General features: G+C 45.3%; 1 protein-coding gene across 1 annotated transcript in view; it reads left to right on the forward strand.

Annotated features, from left to right (window-relative positions):
* The window catches only part of LOC147700963 (phospholipase A2 inhibitor and Ly6/PLAUR domain-containing protein-like), a 60,237-nt gene that overhangs the window by 21,898 nt on the left and 21,419 nt on the right, over nt 1-16,920 (forward strand). Inside the window, exon 2 of the mRNA XM_086929792.1 lies at nt 15,744-15,863. Coding sequence (XP_086785918.1) covers nt 15,744-15,863 — 120 coding nt within the window. The remainder of the gene's footprint in view (nt 1-15,743; nt 15,864-16,920) is intronic.

Raw genomic sequence — 16,920 nt, forward strand, 5'->3', positions numbered from 1 at the left:
GAGATGGCCGTGGATGCGCAAACGATGGACCTGATAGATACAGAGGTTGTCCAGTTGTTAGAGAAAGGGGCACTGGTCCAAATAGTAGAGTTTGAGGAAGTGGAAAGTTTTGTGCGTACAGTTTTTCCCATAAAAAAGAAGGACAAAGTTTGGCGTCCTGTCATAAATTTAAGGGAACTAAACAAGTTCCTTGTTTACAGACATTTCAAGATGAAAGGGATCCATCGGTTCAGGGACATTTTGCAGGAAAAAGATTGGTTGGTGAAATTGGATTTAATGGCTACATATTTCACAATTCTGATGGCAAAGGACAGTCAGAATTATTTACGATTCAGGTAGAGAGGTGTCCTATACCAGTTTCTTTGCCTACCTCAGCTCCATGATGTTTCACCAGGGTGATGTGCCCAGTAATAGCCTTCCTGAGAGAGAGAGAGGCATTCATTTAATAATCTATTTGCACAACATTTTGCTAATGTCTGAGGACAGGTTTGTTTTGCTGAAACATCTTGCTTGGATAAGTGATCTCCGAGAGAGTTTGGAGTTTATAATAAACATGAAAAATTCTGTTGTGGTCCGCGCACAGAACATGGAATCCCTGGGTTTCAGGTAGATGCTCTCTTATCCCAACTAATTCTACTGCAGTTGAAGGTTACAAAGATAAGGTCTTCCATTCAGGCCATTTCCCCAGGGCACTTACATTATGGAGCTCTTCAGAGCCTGAAGGCTTCGAGTCTGAGGAAAGGCTTATGGTATGGAGACCCAATTTCCATGTTAGTGGAAGTTCGAGAGGATCTGGGATGGTGTTTGAAAAACTTTGAGGCTCGGAATGGCAAAGCCAGCTCCAGGAATGTTCTCGTATTGGTTCTAGAATGAGATGCCAGCAGTATTGGCTGGGTGAGCATTTGAACACGTTGGAAAAAGGAGGAAGATGAACCAGGGAGGAACAATCATTTCACATAAGTTGTTTAGAGATGTTAGCGGGTTTAAATGTATTGATGAGCTTCAGAGAGTGTGACTGTGAATCGTTTAGACAACTTTACAGCCGTTTCATATATAAATCATCTGGGCGGCTCAAGATTGAACATTTTTGCAGATTTGGCAAAACAGATATGGTATTTCTGTTGGAATCACAAGATACATTTGGAACAGAATCATTCCTGGTCAGGAAAATGTATGGGTGGATTGGAAGTCCAGGTACTTCAGGGACCCCAGTGACTGGAAGTTGAATCCAGAGGTTTTTGGTTTGATTTAATGGCTATGTGGTCCTGTTCAGGGGCACTTGCTTGCCAAAAGATTGACGAACCAGGCACCCAGTAATTTCAGTTGGGGACCAGACCTTGGGGCAATGGCGGTTGATGCCTTTCTCCAGGATTGGAGAAGAGCGGGAGGTTATGCTTTCCCCCCTTCTCAATGATCCAGAGACTGCTGACGAAGGTCAGATCAGAAATATGCATTATTATTCTAGTAACAACACCCTGTTGAAAGTCTCAGGTTTGGTTCCCAGGCGTGATGGAACTTGTGGAAGCAATATCCCGTCTGGTTCCAGTTCCTTAAGGTCTTCTGATGGATTTAGATAGAGAGGAACAGCCTTTGGATTTAGGGGGGAATATGAACGTTCTTGTTTGGAAGCTTTCAGGGGTACCAGTAGATGTTCATGTCTTACAGGAAAAGCCCAAGACCAATTGGAAGAGTCCTGGCCCCCAGGCACTAGAAAAAGATACCAGGGAGTATGGAAAAAGTGGTGTTGCTGGTGCATGGAATGCAGTTTTGATATTGTGGAGGTTTCTCAAGCTGAGGTATCAAATTATTTACCGTATGTGTTTAACTCTGGTCTCTCATAAAGGACTGTTAAGTGTTTTGGCTAGTTGTCTCTCCCAGACATGCATTAGTTAATAATTTTGCAATTTGAAGGAATGAAGGGAGTTAGATTAAGGAGACCCCCCTAGGGCTTGTTTTGATTCATTATGGGACATTAGTTTGGTCTTCAGGTTATTCACTTCTTGGCCAGGTAGTATTTACCTTTCGCTTAGACAGAGTTCTTCGAAGTTAGCAACTTTACATTGCTTAATTTCCTTTAGAAGAGCTTCTGATGTTAAAGCATTTGAGATTTCGAATGGATTTGATTCTCCTGAAGCTGTATATTTTGACATTTAGAAGAGGACAAAGACCATATTTGCGACAGTTTGCTATCCTTACTTTCATGGGTGTGCTAAGTTGTGTGTTGTGCAATGTATGAAAACAAGCTGTTGGAATTGAGAGCAGATGGAGAGGAACAGCTATTACTGTCTTATGTAAAGCTGTATAATGAGGTTTCAACAGGTCCTTTACCTAGGTGGCTAAGAGCAGTAATGAGTGGAGCAGGAGTAGATCGCTCAAGGTTTGGTGCTCACTCCTCCAGAGGTGCAATGACTACTAAGCTATTATGGGCAGGTGGTTCTCTAACAGACATTTCAAAAGCAGAAGACTGGTCTAATGTGATTACTTTAGCAAAATGTTATTTAAGACCTAGAGCATGTAAGTGGCGTGTCGCTGGATGGCTTTAAACATGTGTAATGGTAGCCTCCGGTCTTGTCATGAAATGGCGATTCTCCAATTAACATACAAAGAGAATCTTGATTTAATTAAACACTACGGAGGCTAACATTATCTCACTCTCCTCACCCTATGAGAAAAACAATAAAAAAAACTGAAAAAAAGAAAGTAAAGTTAATTGTATAGATAACATGGATAATATTATGTCAACAAAGTTCTTGTGGATAAATATGATGTTTTTATTTGAAGTCAATTTGCATTGAAGCCACTTGGCAGAAGATGAAGGGTTTATTGTGTTGCATCCAGCTTCAAGAGAATGATGACTACGTGCACTGGTCATGTGATCAAGGCTCCGTTGGGAGCAGAAACGTTATGTCGGCACAGCGAATAAAGGAGTAAATATCTGGAAATTTGGGTCAGTATCCGTACTTTTGGATGTAGGAAATGCGGAGTGATTGAAGTACTTTGTGGTCCGTACCTGATTTTCCACAAGAAGATGAATTCTCGTCAGGATTGTGGTTACGATATGTATATGTATATATATATATATATATATATATATATATATTTATATATATAATATATATATATATATTATTTTTATTTATTGATTTATTTTCTTGAAATTCTAATACTTTGTGATGTCTTTTGGTGTTCCTTACAGGGCTGCATGTTGGGGGAGCAATACAGGTTATTACATATTGTTAACCTCAATAGTCTTCAGTGAATTTAAGATTCTGTTTGAATGTTAATTGGAGAATCTCCATTCTCTACTGCTTCCCTACTGATTCCCTATTGCTTCCCTACTACTGCTTCTCCTCTGCTTCCCTACAGATTCTATGCTGCTTCCCTACTTCTTCCCTACTCTGATTCTCTTCTGTTTCCCTATAGTTTGTATGTGATTCCCTACTGATTCTCTGCTGCTTCCCTGCTGTTTCCTTGTGCTTCCCTACTCTGATTCTCTTCTGCGTCTCTACTGCTTGTCTGTGCTTCCCCACTTCTTCCCTAATGATTCTCTGCTGCTTCCCTATTGCTTCCCAATGCTTCCCTAATTCTTCCCTACTGACTCTCTGCTGCTTCCCTGTGCTTCCCTTTGATTTCCTACTTCTTTCCAACTGATTCTCTGCTGCTTCCATACTTCTTCCCTGCTGATTCTCTGCTGATTCCCTACTGCTTCCCAGTGCTTCCCTACTTCTTCACTTCTGATTCTCTGCTGCTTCCCTACTGCTTCCCTGTGCTTCCCTACTTCTTCCCTTCTGATTCTCTGCTGCTTCCCTACTGCTTCCCAGTGCTTCCCTACTTCTTCCCTACTGACACTCTGCTGCTTCCCTGTGCTTCCCTTTGATTTCCTACTTCTTTCCAACTGATTCTCTGCTGCTTCCATACTTCTACCGTGCTGATTCTCTGCTGATTCTCTACTGCTTCTCTTTGCTTCCCTGCTGATTCTCTGCTCCTTCCCTGCTGTTTCCTTTTGCTTCCCAACTCTGATTCTCTTCTGCGTCTCTACTGCTTGTCTGTGCTTCCCTATTGCTTCCCTGTGCTTCCCTAATTCTTCCCTTCTGATTCTCTGCTGCTTCCCTACTACTTCTCCACTGCTCGGCACTCCACCTTCTTAGATGTAGGCCTGCACTGCATTCAAGACAGTTTATTGATACAGCAAATAAACAAAATTTTAAGATGTGATCTCAAGCTTTTGTTACAAGAAATAGTTGTGAGTGTGATCAGGTTAAGATCACAGTTTGGATGTTGTTTATAGTACAAGCTCCGTACAACAGTAAACAACCTTTACAACGAAACTTTTACAACGCACTACCATTACGACGCAACTTTTACAACGCAAACCATTAAAATGCATTGCGCTGGGGGGCGCTCTAGGATAGGCAATAGTTTAATTTACTATCCAACACCTTCCCCACTATCCACGGGGACTGGAGTTGGAATAGTAAATTAAATTATTCACTATCCAGCACCCCAAAGCACTATGCGTTGTAAAGGCATGCGTTGTAAAAACTGCGTTGTAAAGGCATGCGTGGTAAAAGCATGCGTTGTAATGTCATACATCCCCGTACAACGGTATCGTTTGTAGTGTGCTTGCTGTGGCTTTGGACTTCGGCAGGCCAGGCTGTGAGACCTGTCAGTACTACCCACCCAGACTGCAGCTCTCGTGTGACTTCTGAGATTGATTCCACGTGCCCACTTCTGCTTGTTTCATTGTGGGTTTACTAAAGGTCAGCTACTGGGGAAGGACATTAATAGTCACACCACTGGGTGTAGAGCACATGCACACCTAGAGGTGTTTATTATCAAAGCACAGAGTGCAAAAATGGCAGAGATCCAGTCAAACATGGGCGACCCACTCGATAAAGGGCACTCTCCTACAACTGCTCTCACAGCCATCAATCATTTTCAATAATAGTGCGGGGATAGTCTTTTCAGTAGCTGTGCGCTTTAGAAATCTTATTACATCAACATTCATTTATGTGAATGACATAAATTAATGTTGATGTAATGAGATTTCTAAACCACAGATTTATGAATGTAATAAGTCTTTTTGGATATTACTGGTCTTGGGGGGAGGGCGGGAGGGAGGGTGGAGTTTGTGTATATAATGGAAAAAATTGTCAATAAAAATATTTACCCCAAAAAAAATTATGTGAATAACATAATTGTCATGAATTATGCATATCATCGAGTAGATAGTCTTGCAATCAGTTAATCAGTTTGACGTCTTTGCACTAATTACTTCCGGCCATACTTAGAGTTTGGCAGGTGGGATACTCTATCAAAAAGTGACGGACATGTCGTCTGATGGACTGCAGGTTCCATTAGCAATAACGCACTTGGAAAGCGGCTGTAGGAACAGATAACATGTTGTGACATAGTTTCCCGTCCATCAAACTTTAAATAAGGTCTTTAGGGCCAGTTTAATCAAGGTTTTGCGTTATCCTTTCACCACGCAAGGCTATGCAGTCCTACACAAAACCTAGAATGAGATTTACGAAGCCACGCAAGGACACCTTGGTACCTCTGGAGTGATGCAAGGCAGTGTAAGCCATTGCTTAGAGTAACTCTGCCCAGGGAAGGCGTTCCATAGGTGGAGCGTGGGCGTTCCCACGCATTCACCTATGGATTTTGACACATTCCCAGAATTACAAAGACAGCTAATCCTGGGAATACATCAAAGTGCTAAGTCGGCCCAGGAGAGGCGCAATGAGGAGACATTTTTGTATTTCTTGCAACAAAGAAAAATGTCTTTATTTCTCCTCCTCGTTTCCTCTTTCTAAATGTGGTGTATTCTGCAGCACTCATAGAAAGAGGGAAATTCCTGTGAGAAAAGAACATCAGACCCGATTCACAGAACTAACTTAAGAAAAAATCCTAAACTTACTACCATTTTCGTATTCACAGAAGGCACTTACTCATTTTTGTATTCACAGAAGTTAGGACCCCTAACTTTAGGACTCCTAAATGCATTCTGTGAATACTGAAAGTCTTAAAATTAGGATTTTTCTCAATTTTGTAGTAGTAAAGTTAGGACTCCTAACTTTAGGACGCCTAAATGCCTTCTATGAATACCAAAAGTCTTAAAATTAGGATTTTTCTCAATTTTGTAGTAGTAAAGTTAGGACTCCTAACTTTAGGACGCCAAAATGCCTTCTATGAATACCAAAAGTCTTAAAATTAGGATTTTTCTCAATTTTGTAGTAGTAAAGTTAGGACTCCTAACTTCTCTGAATACCAAAATGGTAGTAAGTTTAGGATTTTGTCTTAAGTTAGTTCTGTGAATCGGGCCCATCCTGCCTACAGCGCAGGCACCCTTGCACCACAGGACAAGGCAGCACATAGTGCGCTGGCGCAAGGAGAGCACAGGCATGGGCCATATAATGTCAAATATTGCGCAATGCTGCCCTGTGCAGCGAGGCGTCTTGCCGTGCTGCGTGGAAAGTGTGACACGTCTGTCCCTCAGAGTCTAGGCATCATTCGCCTCTTATTAATGGAAGCGGCAAAGCTCGCTGTCCTGCGTGGCCCATGCTGGCGCTGAATCATCGTTATCCCGTTATAATGTCCCGCTCATACGAGGTACCCTGGATACACAGGTCTCTCTCGCCTCCACTGGACTCTAGTATCAGCATCGGGCCCCTCAGACCTCTTGTTAGTGTGCCCAGGCGCTGTGCTTTAGCCACGGGAAAAGCCAGTCACCCTTTCATCTGCGTAAGTGAGTCTGGTGATGGCAGTAAGCTGCTCCAGCCCCGCCAGCTTCCCCAGATCCTCCCCAAAGTTAGAAGAGCTGTGCAAAGTAGGTAGTTATTCGGATTTGTGCATGCTCCCACGAAATAAGCATTGCATTGGTTCGCTTGCATGCCTGTAATACCAACACTAGACACACGAGGGCATCAGAATACCATGCATCTGAAACTGTGAATCAGAAACTTACTCCGCCATGACACTGACCAGATTATGGAAAGTCGGCTGCAGTGTATTCATCCGTCATACGCGGGGCCTAGTGCTGTGCTGAATTAACTCAGACTGACAGAGAGAGTGAGCTGGGCTGCACCCTGAGGACCGAGGCAGAGAGCCTTGAAAGTGCACAACAGGCACAGAAGCGGAAGGGGCGGGGGGGCACACGGGATGCCGTGGGAAGGACTCAAGTCCAGTGCTTCAGTTTGTCCCCTCCCTTCATGCCCCCCGCTTTGTGAACTGTCACAGCTGGTAATCTCTCATTCAAAGACCACTCAGGTGCTAGTTTTAAGGTCCAACCAGTGTTAGATACTCACAGTGAGCAGTGGGTCTGTCCATGATTGGAAGCAATTCCTCTTCAGAGTAGCGCCTTATAACATCAGTAGAGAAGTCCACTCCATGGACGTCATTTAGGAGTCGCCAGGGGTCTCAGCTGTGACCCCTGGCTTGCCCGCTGCTACTCCTGGCACTGCTTTTGCGACCTCTAACCTCGAAGGTGGAAACTCGGTACCTGGCACACAGGGGCAGCTCTTTCTAATGGACTCTGTTTGTAGCTCCACTTAATTGGTATTATGTCAAATGTTTGTTAGTGTAATAAAAATGGAACACATTATCTGGAGTATGACCCTATCTGGAAGATGTGGTAAGTAAAAATTGCTATTAAATCTATGTTGTATGAATTTTTGCGAATGCAAGTGTGTTTATGTGCGTGAATATGTTAGTATGTGTAAGCCATGTGTGTGTGAGCCAATGTAAAGGTCAAATGGGGTGAAATGTCACTTCCACTACCCCTGTCATCTTGGTGAATTGACGTCCATGGTCTACCCCCGCCATACTCTGTTCTCCAGTGCCGTGAGTTGTCTACATGTGTATGTGGGCACCTACAGTAAAGCATAAAGGTGACCCCCTATTTAGTTTAGGCCTAAGAGGAGGGGGAAGGAAATAAATACAATGAAAAACCTCTTAAATGGCCTATAATACTTTTCAAATGGTAATGACTCTACACAAAGCATTTATCTTACAGCATAGACACTATACACAAAAATCAATCTCATGTTGAGGTTTGTTTATTTATCAAAAAATGTTTAAATATTTACTAAAGTGAATATATAAACATTTTTTGATAAATAAACAAACCTCAACATGAGATTGATTTTTGTGTAGTGTCTATTAAGGGTGGGCGCAAAATCTGTTCCGCTCGCGGATTTTGCGGATTTTCGGCAATTTCGCGATCCGCAAATCTCACAAAATTGCCGAAAAATCGCAAATCTGCTCGCGGGTGGATTTTTTATTTTTAGTAGAGGTATCAACACGGTGGCATCTTTGTGGATAAATATTCAGGCAGGATTCAGTCTGGCACGAAGCTCCTGTCACAAAAATTAAACCTCAACAGGAAGCACTTACAGATAAAGCAGGTGCCCGAATTGAAGCTCAAATTCAGTCATAATAATAATAATAATAATAAAAGAGCTTATAGAGCGCCCAGTAACGCCATTGCGGCGTGTCCCCGCGCTAAGAGCTACTAACGCCCACCATAACAGAGCCTCTATCCCTATACAGTGTAGAGTAGTGTTTTGAGCTTAGCCCTGAACAATGCTTCACTGCTCTCCAATCTCAGGGCAGGAGGAAGTTTGTTCCAGTGTTGAGCTGCTTGGAACGCAAAAGATCGTCCACCCATTCTAGCCTTCCTTATCCTAGGAACTGTCAGCAGCCCAGTACCCTCCGACCGGAGGGTCCTTGTTGGTTCGTAGCGGCTGACTAGGTCCCTAAGGTAGGCGGGCGACCTGCCCCAGACGATTCGGTGACAGAAGAGGAGGCATTTGAACAGCACGCGTTTCTTCACTGGCAACCAGTGAAGCGCATCCAGAGCCTTCTGAGAATTAGCTCTCCTGGGTCTTCTTAACACCAGTCTAGCGGCGGAATTCTGGATGACTTGCAGGCGGCCAAGGCTGCCCTCGTTGGACCCTAGGAACAAGATGTTTCCATAGTCCAACCGAGAGGTCACCAATGCCTGCGTCAGTGTCCTTCTGGCCGCTAGGGGTAGTAGGTCTAACATTTTGTTAAGGGTCTTCAGTACCCCAAAACATTTGCCCACAAGACGCCTTATATGGCCATCACAGGAGAGGGTGGGGTTGATCCAGACTCCTAGATTCTTAGCCTCCTCACAAGGTGTGGGAGTAGGGCCAAGGCACGAAGGCCATCATGCATTATAATCAGCCCAAACAATCAGTGAGCACGGTCTAGGCTAGGCAGGTGTGCTTCCTCCCCATATCTACCGTCTACAATTAAATGTAATCCTTGATGAAGGCTGCTTTCTCCTCATCTGGTGCTCTGATCGGTCTCTGACCCTTTATAAACAAGAGGCATATGAACTCGCATAGAAGCCCCGCCTGTTTGGCCCCGCCCCACACACACTAGGGTATGCAACTTCTTCCCGCCCTTTCCTCACTATCGTGGACAGCTCACTCGAGGGACCTCGGCACATGTTGGCGTGGTGGCAAAGTTACATACACACGTGGTCATGGTCACATTATGCAAATCCGTGAGTTTGCGGATTTTCACGCGAACTCGCGGATTTTTTCACGATTTTGCGCCAATTTGCAGACCGCAAATCCGCAAAATTCGCCCATGGTTAGTGTCTATGCTGTAAGATAAATGCTTTGTGTAGAGTCATTACCATTTGAAAAGTAATATATGCCAGATAAGAGGTTTTTCATAGTGTGGGCACCTACAGAACTACAGAACATACGATGGGAACAGGACCTTGGTAGGGTGTGACTACACTAAGTAAACAGCATCTCTACGAGGACTGCTTGTCCAAGGGTACTGCCCCTCATGGTGCATTATCACATTATGTTTATCACATATTTATGCTTTTTAAAGTGTGCGATGTCTGTGTCCAATGATGTCTTAAGCAGTTGCTGCATACACCCGTGTCATTTGTTCCTGCTAGCAGTTGTTATGTGTACCGTGGTCCCTTGCTCCCTTGAGCAGTTGCTGACTGTACCCCGTCCCAGGCTGCCTTGAGATGTATTTGCCTGTACTCTTGTCCTGTTCTCCTGTGAACACCTTCCCTGGGTATTCTGGGCGCATGCTCCAGTGGCTATTACACGTGGTTCAACAGCTCTGCTTTTGTACTCAGCTCTTGGACTGTAGTCTCGGCAGAGGTACAGGGGTGACTGCGATGATTCCTGGGTAGGGGCGGGTGGCTGCCAATCGCTACCACTGAAAGAGCTGTCCAGTCGAGAGAAAACAGGAATCCTGAGCTTCCTTGTTCCACTTTGGGATTTCTGGTTAAACAATAAGGCCCAAATCCAGGTGGGGGGGTGAATCAAACCATGGCTTGTCTAACCACGAACTCTATTTACTGAACGTGGAGTAGAGACAGCGGATTTGTCCATGGTGATGGCAATGTGGCTCTGTCCAAGATGCTGAAGCCTGTGTGTGGACAGCTCTTTCAGTGGCAGTACCTGTGGCGCTGTCCATGGTGCTGAAGTCTTGGAATCTGCCCTTTCTTTCAACAGCAGGCCATGGGAATCTGTCCATGGTGCTGAAGCCTGTGCGTGAGTAGCTCTTTCAGTGGCAGTACCTGTGGATTTGTCTGTGGTCAGCTCTTTCAGTGGCAGTACCTGTGGATTTGTCTGTGGTCAGCTCTTTCAGTGGTAGTGTCTGTCGATCTGTCCATGGTGCTGAAGTGTGTCCGTACACAGCTCTTTCAGCAGCAGGTCTTGTGGTACTGTCCATGGTGCTGAAGCCTGTCGGTGGACAGTTCTTTCGGGGGAAGTATCTGTGGCCCTGTCCATGGTGCTGAAGTACACTTCTCCTGATTCTAAATGTTGCAGTTAACAAGTGGTGAGTGTACTCAGTTTAACGTCCCCCGGAAGGATGGAAGGCTGAGTTGTTCCTACTAGATTTTAACTCAGCAGGTAAGGCTGCTGTTGATAAGAGGGGGACTTGTCCCCTGTGACAGGCACCCCCTTACCCTAGTGCCAGCCGGGGCGCTACCTACAGGTAGGGTGACCAACTGGCATGGGTGCAAATTCAGGATGGCAAGTGTACAAATTCTGGAGAAAGGGTCCAAATTCAGGACAAAAATTCAGGACAAAAGGTCAAAATTCAGGACAAAACTTCGGAACAAAAGGTAAGTTTTACAGACGCATCAGAGGAGGTTGCGCAATAGTATATAAGTAAGTAAATAGACAACCCCTTAAGTATAAGTCAAAATAAGTTTATATTAGGTTGAGACAATCGTTCACTTCAAGTTTTTTCAATATGTCCACTGCTTGCTACCTTAAACGATTCAAAACTGACATCTCGCTCCAGCAGGTATATTAGTCACTAGACGACGGTGAACCACAACTGAATATAAGTGAGGCCGGTTTTTTTGTTGATTGAAAACTACTGGATATACAAGAACTTGACATTGCCAGCCCCAAGTAACAAAACCGCTCACTCCCCTTTCCAGCCTCCCAGGGAAACACCTGATGCCGGTTGGCCAGTCTGGCCTTGCTACCACCCTCCAATGGTGCCCCTCGTCTTCACATAGACCGTCTCTCACGTGTATTTAATTTCTCTTATAGTGTTACTCATCCCAAGTATGTATGTATGTATGTATGTATGTATGTATGTATGTATGTATGTATGTATGTATGTATTGGCATACTTATATAGCGCTATGTCTGTCACCCAACGGGTATCCTGGCGCTTACACTATGTAGGGCTGGGTGTCAAAGTGTGTTACATCACACACACATTATGTAGAGACAATGACTCATAAACGTGAAAGTCAATGTATAGGAAATGTTACTTAAGATAATGGGTGCTACAAGGTGTAGTCATTCTTTTATATTTCATTCAGTCTTTCACCATTCATTCTGTCCTTCCATCTATGTGTCCATCTATAGCCAAACATATTCAACCATTTGCAAACCTATCCACCATGTATCCTTCCATCCATCATTTCACGCATTCATGCCTCCATCCACCCTTTCACTCATCCATCCGTTATCCATCCACCCACCCTTTCACCCCATCCATCCGTACAGTAATCCATCCACTCTTCTACCCATCCATCTATCCACTCATTTACCCAGCCATTTACCCTTTCACCCATCCAGCCATCCTTTCACTTACTCATTTATCCACCCAGTCACTTATTCTTCCACCCATTCACCCTTTTAGTCATTCATCCTCCCTTTCTCTCTCCGCGAAGCGCGGAGATACTCCTCCGGGAGTCGATCCTAGCGCTATATAAACTTGCAATTAATTAATTAATTAATCCCCCTTTCACTTATCCATCCATCCATCCATCCATCCATCCATCCATCCATCTATCCATCTATCCACCCATTTACTCATCCATTCATGAATCCATCCATTGACCCTATTACTCATCCGTCCGTTCTCTCATCCATCCACCCTTTCACTTCTTCACTCATCTATCCATCCTTTTGTCCATCTACCCCCTTTCACTCACTCATCAATCCTTACATCCACCCTTTAACTTATCCATACATCCATCCACCCTTTCACTTATCAATACATCAATCCATCTATCCATTCACTAAACCATTCACCCGTTATCTACCCTTTCACTCATCCATCCATCCAGCCTTTCACTCATCGATCCACCCTTTTACCCATCCATCTACCCTTGCACCCATACATCCATCTATTTACCTTTTCTCTCATCCATACTTTCACTCACTCACTCATCCGTCCATCATTTCTTTCTTTATTTATCCATTCACCCTTTCATTCATCCATTCATCCTTTCACTAATCCATCCAGCCATTCACACATTCCTTCCCTTATTTACTCACCCACCTTTTCACATGAACTGAGCCTTTGTCTGCAGAGTTACAGAGAGAAGAGGCCCATCAAGAACTTCACCCCTGCTGTAGTTCCTAAAGCAAGGGGTGGGGTGGGGGAGGGTTCACTATGCCCTTGTACATAGGCAATCTGAAAACTAGAAGTCATGAGGCATGCATGATGCACAGTGCCAGGATGTGAGGTGACTGTGACATGGTGTTGTTTCCAGGGCTTTAAGTCGCATAAAAAAAGTGTGTGGGGGGAGAGGTAGGGGAGGGAATCTCTTCAAAGGGGGTGTTCAATGTAATTAAGGGTGTGGTTTAAAACACCTAGGCTAAAAATCTGTTCTTAGCATTGTGTTTCGCGCGACTGGTATTATGTTTCTGTCATTGCATCCAGATATATAATACAGCAAGTATCATTACACCAACAACAAGCCAGGACTATTGGCTTTGTCAATGGTTGTTATTTGCTTAAAATAAAAAAGCAGTAACCATGGCTTTGTTGAATATTATATTGAAAATACTTCAGTTCTAAAACGATGAGCTAGTGAAATAACATAACCTGTTCTTTTCAACTTGTTTTACAGGCTTCTTTGTGTAAACTGTTTCCTCTCGTTGCAGCATGGGCGTTTACCTTTTATCTTACAGAATGCCCTGCTGTACACTGAGGCCGGAGGAGGCCACCACAGGCTGTCACACCCCAGACTGCCCAATGTCATTCTGTATGTGGCAATCAGCCGTCATAAAGAATGACAGAGCGTGGGTGGGGCTGCTCTTGTGATCCAGGAGGAGTGCGAGGCGGCCCCATCAGGGGGGGTGGGGCCTCTCAAAGGGGAGCACTGCTGCTCCCTGTCATGGCCAAAATTACGGACAAAAGGCGTCCGTAAAAGGGATCCTCATGGACAACGGACGTGAGGCCGTAATTACGGACGGTCCGTGAAATTTACGGACGGTTGGTCACCCTACCTATGGGCTTTGAAGTACTGGTTTACCTATTGTAATGGAACTCTGGTTGGTTCAAGACACGTGGTCCCAAGGTGGCTCCAAAGAAGAGCTTCGATAGAGTTCGGACAACGACCTGCCCCTGCCTAGCAACACGTCACCTCTACGTCACTGCAGACTTTGCACAGCATCTTTGGCGTCTTTTAAACAAATACCATTTTCGTGCATACATTTTTTTTTTATTCCTAGACAATTGAACTTAGGGAACAATTTTTAGGTCCGGCGAACAACGAATTTAGCTTCTGGCCAAAGCTTAGGTCATGAAATGAAAACATGCACAGTTTCTCTATAGATAATACAGAACAACCAATTGGGAAGTAGTCACCAGGACTCGGTAGCAAACCCCCTATCAGGGTGGGGACTGGCTTTAGGCCCAGTTGGGCAGTTGCACTTGGCCGCTCTAATGTGGTTTTTGATTCTAGCTGGGCGAGCTCATTCCAACAACATTGTCAAAGGTGGATCAAAATAAGCAGATTTACAGACTTTTCTCGTGACTACGTGCAGCCTAGACTAACATAAAAGAAGCGCCGGAAACTGTATCTACTCAGAGGGCTCACTTTAGCTCTTCTAGGCGCTACACTGGCGAGACCGGGGTGCCCAGGTTTCGGATCGGAGTCAAATCTCCCCCTAGAAGACGGGGTACCCCAGTGTTTAAAACTGACTTTACACTTCGAACCTTTCTCTTTTGATTATATTATTATAAATTGATTATTGGTTGGCTATTATTATAATCTGACAGTTTCCTAGTGTTTTCTGTGTATAAAACTGAATTCTAAGCAAACCAATTCAATTTGAAATCCTCACATATTAAGTTATAATCTCTGGCGCTCGTTCTCTGCCCCCTCGCCGCCCCCCTCGCCACAGACTAAGAATGAGGGTCCTGGCTCCTCCACTGGACAGGCTTTTACATACCCCATCTAGAAGGGGAGATTGCAGCCCCACACAGGGCAGGCACCCTCACTCATACTGGGAGGGAGAAAGACAAGGGGCCCGATTCACAGAACTAACTTAAGACAAAATCCTAAACTTTCAACAATTTTGGTACTCACAGAAGGCACTTACTCATTTTGGTATTCACAAAAGGCACTTACTCATTTTGGTATTCACAGAAGTTAGGAGCCCTAACTTTACTACTCCTAAACTGAGAAAAATCCTAACTTGAAGACTTTTGGTATTCACAGAAGGCACTTACTCATTTTGGTATTCACAGAAGGCACTTACTCATTTTGGTATTCACAGAAGGCACTTACTCATTTTGGTATTCACAGAAGGCACTTACTCATTTCGGTATTCACAGAAGTTAGGAGCCCTAACTTTACTACTCCTAAACTGAGAAAAATCCTAACTTGAAGACTTTTGGTATTCACAGAAGGCACTTACTCATTTTGGTATTCACAGAAGGCACTTACTCATTTTGGTATTCACAGAAGGCACTTACTCATTTCGGTATTCACAGAAGTTAGGAGCCCTAACTTTACTACTCCTAAACTGAGAAAAATACTAACTTGAAGACTTTTGGTATTCACAGAAGGCATTTAGGAGTCCTAAAGTTAGGACTCCTAACTTCTGTGAATACCGAAATGAGTAAGTGCCTTCTGTGAATACCAAAAAGAGTAAGTGCCTTGTGTGAATACCAAAATGGTAGCAAGTTTAGGATTTTGTCTTAAGTTAGTTCTGTAAATCAGGCCCAAGATACGGTTGAGGGAGGCCCATGTCTTCCAGGCTCTTAGGAGAGGGCGAGGACTGAGGTAAAAGTTACTATAGGTGTGTATCTTTTTTGTGTGACGAGGAAGGCTGCGGCTGGGAGTAAAGAACAGTTGACCTCATGCACATGTTTTCTCACTCTCCAACATACTCACAAATGTCCTCATTCCTACACCTGTGTTCCCTCTCATGGTCACTCACTGAATGACTCGCCCGCTGTTCTCTGCTTCCCAGGGCACTCCCTGATGTGCGACACCTGCAGCAATGCCAACGGAGACAGCTGCACGGGGCCCGCGAACACCTGTGACGCGGCCCAGGACCGCTGCATCTCCACCCTGACGGAGACTGTGACGTGTGAGTACGGGCGCGCGCCCCGGGGAGCGCGCCTTCCAGCTGTGCTGTGGTACCGCATTCTGCCCCCTACCTCTGGCCCCAAGTCTGCTTCTGTCTGTCACCCTGCCTGTGCTCTCCTTCCTGTCCCTGTGCTTGTGGTTTTCTCCCAACCCCCTGACGCCCTGCCTGTGCTCTCCTTCCCGTGCCTGTGCTTTCCCCCCAACCTCTGATATCTGCCCGTGCTCTCCTTCCTGTGGTTGTGCCTTCCTCCCGTCCTCTGATATCTGCCTGTGCTCTCCTTCCTGTCCCTGTGCCTTTCTCCTATCCCCTGACGCCCTGCCTGTGCTCTCCTTCCTATCCTTGTGCCTGTGCTTTACGCCCGTCCTCTGTCACCCTGCCTGTGCTCTCCTTCCCGTGCCTGTGCTTTTCCCCCAACCTCTGATATCTACCTGTGCTCTCCTTCCTGTGGTTGTGCCTTCCTCCCGACCTCTGACGCTCTGCCTGTGCTCTCCTTCCTGTCCCTGTGGTTTTCCCCCAACCCCTGACGCCCTGCCTGTGCTCTCCTTCCCGTGCCTGTGCTTTTCCCCCAACCTATGATATCTGCCTGTGCCCTCCTTCCTGTGGCTGTGCCTTCCTCCCGTCCTCTGACGCCCTGCCTGTGCTCTCCTTCCTGTCCTTGTGCCTGTGCTTTCCTCCCGTCCTCTGTCACCCTGCCTGTGCTCTCCTCTTCTGCTGGCACCATGCCAATGCTCTCCTCTGTTGTCTCTCTGCCTTTGTGCTCTGCTTTCTGACATCATGACTCTCCTTTCCCCACTGTTGGCCCTCTGTCTGTGCTCTCCTCTGATACCCTGCCCCTGTTCTCCTCTGCTCCCTAATACCCTGTCTGATCTCTCCTGCCTCTGCTGCCTGGCAGCCTACCTGTGCTCTCTGTGCTGCCTGGCAGACTGCGTATGCTCTCCTTGGACACCCTGTCTTTGTGCTCCTCTGCTCTCTCATACTCTGTCTGTGCTCTCCTCTGACACTATGCCTCTGTTCTTCCCTGCTCCCTGATACCCTGTCTGATCTCTCCTCCTCCGCT

This window comes from Lissotriton vulgaris, chromosome 7 (assembly GCF_964263255.1).
Source record: "Lissotriton vulgaris chromosome 7, aLisVul1.2, whole genome shotgun sequence".
Lineage (NCBI taxonomy): Eukaryota > Metazoa > Chordata > Amphibia > Caudata > Salamandridae > Lissotriton > Lissotriton vulgaris.